This window comes from Sinocyclocheilus anshuiensis, unplaced genomic scaffold, assembly GCF_001515605.1.
Source record: "Sinocyclocheilus anshuiensis isolate Anshui unplaced genomic scaffold, SAMN03320099.WGS_v1.1 scaffold2081, whole genome shotgun sequence".
Classification (NCBI taxonomy): Eukaryota; Metazoa; Chordata; class Actinopteri; order Cypriniformes; family Cyprinidae; genus Sinocyclocheilus; species Sinocyclocheilus anshuiensis.
Window position 1 is genome coordinate 187,320 of NW_015548360.1, and position 8,292 is coordinate 195,611.

The following is an 8,292-nucleotide window of genomic DNA, read 5'->3' on the forward strand; positions in this document are numbered from 1 at the left end:
ATGTGTGTGTAATGTGTATATTTATTATGTATATATAAATACACATGCATGAATATATTTAAGAAAAATATGTTGCGTTTATACATTTAAAATATTTATATATAATATCAATTATATGAATCACAATATTACTGTTTTTACTGTATTTTTCACTCTATCTTAACAATCGCTATCTTTTGACCCATAGTGTGTATATATATATTTTATTTTTCTTTATTATGACTTTTATAGGCTTGCTGATTATAATAATATATGATGTTAGTCAATATTCTTGGCATCTCTTTCTTTTTAAACGCATACAACTGAATACTGCATGTGTTTCACACACTATACTGGTTTACACTCAGGAAATGACCTGACTGGATCAAATGAACACTGAAAACAAAAGAATATCTAAACGCGTACGATAAGCAGATGATAGTACAATGGAGGGGGGTGTTATATTTCAGCCATCTGTTATTGGCTGATGTGAATCTTTTGCCCTGTCCTCTGACCCTGGTGTATAATACTCGGCGTGTTGCAGGTGTGTGTCATGTCGTAACCGCTCTCTGTATGCGTGCAGCTATGCAGCAGGTGTTGGATAACCTGGGCGAGTTGCCCGCCACCACCGGGGCTAAAGACATTGACCTCATCTTCCTCAAAGGCGTCATGGAGAGTCCTATCGTCCGCTCGCTGGCCAAGGTATAGCGCACACAGCTGCCTAGACCTTACTCTAGCTGATTTGCATTGCTGATGAGGTTAATCTGAAAACAAATTGAATTTGTGACTAATTAAGACTTTAATTATTGGATATTAAACTTGTGTTTGAACAGCACACTCATTATCGACACATTCACAAAGTCATGTAGACTTGTTCAATGAAACCGTGTCATGCCGATTCGTGTCAAATCGACAGAGGAGCAGCTAGCCACGGTCAGAAATATCACTTCATGGATTGATTGATGAAATGATGAGATGATTGTGATCAGGCTCATGAGCGTTTGGAGGATGTGAAGTTGGAAGCAGTGCAGGAGAATAACGTGGAGCTTGTGACTGAGATTCTGGGTGACATCAGCGGACTGAGCGTACGAGATGACAGCGCAGCAGAGCTCTCCAAAATCCTGCAGGAGCCCCATTTTCAGGTGCAGTATTTTCTTGTACCTTCCTGTCTCATCTCTTTTTGTACCTTCTCGTTTTATATCTTCTCATCTCATTTCATCACATACCTTATAACAGGGTTCCTCAAATCTTGCCCTGGAGGGCCAATACGCTGCAGAGTTTAGCTCCAACCCTGATCAAACTTACTTAGCTAAACTCTGAAGGAAAGTGGATCTCGTGGGCCAGATTTGAGAATCCCTGCCTTATAATCTAGTCTCATTTTGTACCTTCTCTTCTCGTTTCATCTCATGCCTTCTCTTCTCATCTCATTTAATTTCATACCTTCACTTCTTGGCTCATCTCATCTCATACGCCCTCTTCTCGTTTTATCTTGTACCTTTTCCTCTCCTCTAATCTCATACCTTCTCTTCTCATCTTGCACATTCTCTTCTCGTCTCATTTCATCTTGCACCTTCTGTTCTCTTTTCATCTCATCCCTGCTCATCTAATGTCTTACCTTCTCTTCTTGTCTCATCTTATCTCATACCTTCTCATCTCATCTTAGACCTTCTTGTCTCATCTCTCATGTTTTCTTCTTTTCTCATCTCATCTTGTACCTTCTCTTCTTGTTTTTGCTCGTCTTCTTTTCTTCTCGACTTCATCTTATCTTATACGTCTTCTTGTCTCACCTTGTACCTTCTCCTCTCATCTTGTCTAATCTCAAACCTCATTTAATCTCATTTTGTACCTTCTCATCTCATCTCATCTCATTTCATACCTTATCTTCATCTATCTTAATGTTGTTGTCTCATCTCATAACTTCTCTTCTCTTCTCATCTTGTCTCATTTCTTGGCACCTTCTATTCTGAGCTTGTGTCATCTCATCTTGATCCCTCTCTTTTTTGTCTCATCTCTACCTTCTCAATTTTTCTTAAATATTCCTCAATATATTTTCTCATTTTTTCTGCGGTATTTTGTTCTCATTTTCTCTCTTTATTTCAGTCTCTTCTGGAAACCCATGACATGGTGGCGTCTAAGTGCTATGAAGCCCCACCCCCTCCTGAAGTGACCAATGATGCGGCAGTAAACAATGCTCTTATGCAGGCTGATGCAGTCAGGATGATTGGCATCCGCAAGAAAGCAGGAGAACCTCTGGTGTGTGTTTGCGAATATATATATTTATATGTGACCACATGTTTTAAACTTTCAACCAGTCATAATTTAATGTCAATAAAGGCCCGTTCACACCAAGGACGATAACTATAAAGATAACTATAAAGATAATGATATTAGCGTCCACACCAGTAAATGATATTGTCTGTTTATTCTAAGCACACGCTTGTCTGCCGCTTTAAATTCTCGAGCTCGTTACAGCAGGATTGATTCTGATTGGCTGTCAATTTTTTTATTGTTCATCAGCTGGAGAAAAATCGCTTTGAAAGTGATTCCAACGATATCGTTTCACTTTGTCTTTATCGTTATAGTTGTGGTGTGGACTCTGCTATTCTTTAATATTGAGAACGATTTTTAGAACTATATCTTTATCGTTATCTTTATAGTTATCGCCCTTGGTGTGAAGTGTGAACGGGCCTTAAAGGGTCATGAAACCCCAGACTACTTTTTCTGAGATTTTAGCAGAGGTGTTTGTGTTGCACATCATAGAAGACAATGTATGTTTTCGATGCAGAGTGCAAATGGCTGTGCATTTATTTGTGTTTTAAACTTGATGGGAGCGAAATGAAACTGTCTGAACGAGAAGCTGTGTGTGTTGTCTGTCTCCCCTCTTCCCCCTCCGCTCCGCTGCGCACCACGCCCACTTTATTTAGCGTTTTTTAAAGGGGTCATATGATGCGATTTCAAGTTTTCTCTTTGGAGTCTGAAACGGGGTTTCATGACCCTTTAAGTCAATATCCAGTCCAACAGTGCAACAGAACGAAAGCGCCTGCATGCGTGTCATTACTCATGCTGTGGTTTCGCCCAGGGTGTGACCTTTAGAATGGACAAGGGTGACCTGGTAATCGCTCGCATACTCCACGGAGGGCTGATTGACAGGCAGGGGCTGCTGCATGTGGGTGACATCATAAAGGAGGTGAATGGGAAGGATGTCGGCAATAATCCCACTGAACTCCAGGAGATGCTCAAAGAATGTAGTGGAGGAATAACACTGAAAATACTGCCCAGCTACAGAGACGCTGCAGCGCCACCACAGGTGCATACACACGCGAATATCCATATACACTACTGCTCAGAAGTTTAGAGTCAGTAAGATTTGTTTAATGTTTTTGAAGGAAGTCTCTTATGGTCTAGAAGGCTGCATTTATTTTATTAAAAATGCAGTAAAAACAGCAATATTGTGAAATATTATTGCATTTAAAAATAATTGTTTTGCATTTTAATATATTTTTAAATGTCGTTGGTGTCACACGATCCTTCAGAAATCATTCTGACATGCTGATTTGAAATAGAAATAGAAAATTAATTGAAATGGAAATCTTTTGCTACACTGTAAGTGTCTGTTTACTGTCACTTTTGATCAATTTGTGTGTATTGAATGTGTATTTGCTAAAATAACAGTATTAATTAAAAAAAAAAAAATCTTGCTAACCCCAAACTGTAAAAACAACTGTACATGTAGGCACTAAATATGCATAATCATATTCATTCATGTTGTTCAAATCCACCAGTATTTGTTTCATAAAATTTCAAATGCACACATGGACTTGTGTGCATGCCGAAACACACATTCGACATCTATCCTTGGGGTTGCATTTGGCCATTTTTGAAATCCCAGGATTCTTTGTAGTAAAAAAGATCCCTGAGAGCCCTATTAATAACACTCCACATGCTATCTGGGGCAAGACATGCACACACGCACAATTCAATCTTATTACATGGCTCCTGGTATTTTCTCTGTATCTTACATCTATCCCTCTGTGTACATAACGTATTCATGGCTTCTCAAGAAGCTTTTCGAGAGGGATTCTGCTAATAAATCATTTTGTCATTGTGATTCAATTTTTCAAAGTCAGTGACACTAGGCCCCAAAATAAGGCTTCTTATTTAAATACATTTATGTAAATATTATATCATCCCCTCCTCCTCAATCTGTGGTGAACTTGGAGATCTGCCTTGGATATTTAGTCCCTACACTTGTCAGATCATGACGTTTGATCTAATACAAAGTTATGTGGGTTAAGTTTAGGTTAGGTTTTCTTTATCTTTTCTTTCAAGTAATGTTAAAAAAATATTGTATTTATGAGATGAGCACATATGAATGACACCACAGTGCTTGAATGTGAATGAAATTCACTTTTTAATATTTGGATTAATCCCACATGTTTTATTTCTCTCAGGTTTATGTGCAGCCACATTTTGACTACAATCCAGCCAATGACAATCTAATTCCATGCAGAGAGGCGGGGCTTGCTTTCAAAAGGGGTGATATCCTGCAGATTGTCAACCGAGAAGACCCAAACTGGTGGCAGGTGTGATTACTGTGGTTTTTTTCTTACCTGTTCTCACTCATGTGTATTGGTCGGTTATTGTGTGCCACTGACCATATTGTTTTGACTGACAGGCATGCCATTTAACGGAAGGAGGTACTGGGCTGATTCCCAGTCAGTTTCTGGAGGAAAAGAGGAAAGCATTTGTTCCTAGAGACCTGGATGGAGCAGGTGATAAACCTAAACATGTTATTCTTGCCAAAACATGAAATGAAACAAAATGACAGAAATATTCTGAAACTTCTAAAACCGTTTCAAGGACATACAGTATTAATGTATTATGCTTTCGCTGTATTAACAAGTGAAAACTATGGTACACTTTTGTATGAGATACAATTTTGTCCATTTATAATAGTGCCACAAGCCTACAGTACAGAAAAACAAACGTAATGCCATCTAGTGGACAAATCTAGCATTACATTACATAATATATCTCTTTCACTCGTCTTCTCCTTTTCTTTCTTTTTTAGGAATCCTATGTGGAACAATAACTGGTAAAAAGAAGAAAAAAATGATGTACCTCACTGCCAAAAATGCAGGTTAGCATATAAAATACTTGGTTTATTGTATTAATTTTTTTTTTATAAAATTGTTATCAGAAGTGAAGTGAAGTGACATGTGGCCAAGTATGGTGACCCATACTCGGAATTAGTGCTCTGCATTTATCCCATCCAAAGTGCACACACACAGCAGTGAACACACACACACCGTGAACACACACCTGGAGCAGTGGGCAGCCATTTATGCTGCGGCACCCGGGGAGCAGTTGGGGGTTCGGTGCCTTGCTCAAGGGTACCTCAGTCGTGGTATTGAAGGTGGGAGAGAGCGCTGTACATTCACTCCCCCCACCTAGTCCGACACTCTAACCATTAGGCCACGACTTCCCCCACAACAGAAAGGGACTTAATTAAAAGAAATAATACAAAACATTTTTTAAATAATTGATTAATAATGGTAATAATTATTATTATCAATGTTGAAAGTGTTTTTGTTGCTTCATATTATTGTGTAAACCATGATATATATATATATAATAACATATTTTTCTGAAATATATACATGTATATATATATATATATATATATATACATAATAAAATTCCTGTTTCATGGCGAAACATCAAGAAATCACCACAGACATGCCCTTCAATGAAAACTCAAGATCTTTGCAATTTAACATCACAAAGGGCTTTATATTACACTGACCAAATTTGGTGTTGATCTGATTAAATCTCTAGGAGGAGTTAAAATGCAGCACCTGAAATAAAATCCAACACCTGAAATTCAAATAGAATTTCAGAATTGACTTACACATATGCATCTTTATCCTAATATCGATAAATCCATTGTGTCTCCTCTCCTGTATGGTTATCCTACAGAGTTTGATCGGCATGAGCTTCAGATCTACGAGGAAGTAGCACGTATGCCGCCGTTTCAGAGGAAAACCCTCATCCTGATTGGAGCGCAAGGAGTGGGGCGTCGTAGCCTGAAAAACAGACTAGTTGTGCTACATCCCACTCGCTTTGGTACCAGTGTACCACGTGAGAACCTAATGAATACTCTTACCTCGAAAATATAATAAAACACAATAAAATAATAAAATAAAACACAAAAAGCAAAGCAATGCTTTGTTCTTGCCCATAGGTTTACCCATTTCTTTTCTTCTGTCTCAATATCTCAGACACGTCTCGGCGGCTTCGCAGTGACGAGCAAGATGGTCAGTCATATAGATTTGTAACACGTCTAGAGATGGAGATGGACATCAAGGCGGGCCGGTACCTGGAACACGGAGAGTACGACGGCAACCTCTATGGTACTAAAATTGACTCCATCCATGAGGTGGTGAACGCCGGCCGCACATGTATCCTGGACGTCAATCCCCAGGTGAGTGTCTCAGAGAGGTTCACAGATATTATATTATGTCAGTTAGGCTAATTCGAATGACAGATTATATGCACTACCATTCAAAAGTTTGAGGTTAGGATTTTTTAAAAGAAATGAATACTTGTATTCAGCAAGGATGCATTAAATTGATCAAAAGTGACAGTAAAGACATTTATAATGTAAAAAAAAATTATATTTCAAATAATTGCTGCTCTTTTGAACTTTCTATTCACCATCGGATTCTGTATTTTTGATCAAATAAATGCAACTTTGGTGAAAATAAGAGATTTTAGACTTTATTCTAACATATAATTCTATTTAATCTAATTACTATATATTAAATATTTAAAATAAATAGTTAGAGCACTTTTTTCTATAAACACATTTTCTATAATCATAACATTTATTCTATTAGGAACACTACTTTCTCACTCACGAGACGTAGACTGCATTTTGGTGGCCTACATAATAGTGGTCCCTCGGTGGAGGTCACATGAGAATAAACACAACCTTTAGACAAACAGACCACAAACTTTTTTCCAGTGAGCTTCACCTTGTTATGTTGTGCACCAGTCAACCATCATATAAACACGCAGGCACTCAGTGTGGGAAGCAGAGAGGATCATGCTGTCATTTCAACTGTTTAAGGAAGGCTTTTTACAACCGGCAATATGGTTGTGCACCTTTAATACATGCATGAGATATCAGAGACTTTACATCCATAAATCATATAATAATATATAATCAAACCCCTTGATATAGCTGTTTTATCATTGTATTTTAAATGTTAAAGGGGTCATATGATGTTGCTAAAAAGAACATTATTTTGTGTAATGAAATGTGTTTATGCGGTTTATGCGGTTCAAAAACACACATTATTTTCCACATACTGCACATTATTGTTTCTCCTCTATGCTCCGCCTTTCTGAAACGCATCGATTTTTACAAAGCTCATCGTTCTGAAAAGCGAGGTGTGCTCTGATTGGCCATCTATCCAGTGTGTTGTGATTAGCCGAATTCCTCAAGCGTGTGACGGAAATGTTACGCCCCTTACCATACTGTGATGCCCTGTCCTGCCGGAGCAACGAGACAAAAACATTCAAACCCATTATAAACGAGGCATTTGTTGCATCCAGTGGGGACATAATTACGGACTATAATGACTTATACTGTCTTTTTACGCATTGCATTGCATCGCACCGCGTAAACATAAAACCATGTCTGCATTTGTGATCGGAGAAATGACAAACAACAAGCGCTACTCTACACTGCTCAAAACTCGAGTTTGAATGATCAGTGGCAAATCCTTTAAATATGAAAACGTACTTACAGACTGTGAGTCAGAACAGCCGGCATTGTAGTCTACTCTACCAGGATCAGGAAACAGTCCTCCATAAAATGCGCTGGACACATCTGAATATTTGGGTTGAAGTGTTCTGGAACAGTGTTGTAAATACAGCTTAACCACTGATTTCTAGTTGTGTCCTCTCTTGGAAGGCCAAACAAAGTAGTTTCGCTTTCACAACGAAACACACAGCGTCACACACGGCGGCAGGCTAGAGTGAGTGGCGGCGGGCGAGCTTGAGAACGGCGCTGCTGGCGGATTCGACGAAGGAGGCTTGTGGCAACCACATGTGACGACCCCGGGCTGGACTCCGCTTCGTCCACGGTGAAAGCCGATCCGGCGATCCACAGCGCGAAGTTGATGTATTTCCTCAGCAACCAGCATGGATCAGCTCTAAGCATGACGAAGCGGATATCGTCCTCTTTTGGAAGGCCAAACAAAGTAGTTTCACTTTCACAACGAAACACACAGCGCCTTCACGACA

The 8,292-nt window shown here is 39.0% G+C and overlaps 1 protein-coding gene across 7 annotated transcripts in view; it reads left to right on the forward strand.

The window, feature by feature from the left end:
- pals2b (protein associated with LIN7 2, MAGUK p55 family member b) overlaps positions 1-8,292 on the forward strand; it is a 23,762-nt gene that overhangs the window by 11,500 nt on the left and 3,970 nt on the right. For all 7 annotated transcript variants that reach the window (XM_016444607.1, XM_016444604.1, XM_016444606.1 and 4 more), the window contains 9 exons: positions 563-681; positions 969-1,121; positions 2,080-2,232; positions 3,059-3,286; positions 4,431-4,562; positions 4,655-4,751; positions 5,051-5,119; positions 5,959-6,120; positions 6,261-6,463. In XM_016444607.1, the coding sequence (XP_016300093.1) occupies positions 565-681; positions 969-1,121; positions 2,080-2,232; positions 3,059-3,286; positions 4,431-4,562; positions 4,655-4,751; positions 5,051-5,119; positions 5,959-6,120; positions 6,261-6,463 (1,314 nt within the window). In that variant the 5' untranslated portion in view covers positions 563-564. The remainder of the gene's footprint in view (positions 1-562; positions 682-968; positions 1,122-2,079; positions 2,233-3,058; positions 3,287-4,430; positions 4,563-4,654; positions 4,752-5,050; positions 5,120-5,958; positions 6,121-6,260; positions 6,464-8,292) is intronic.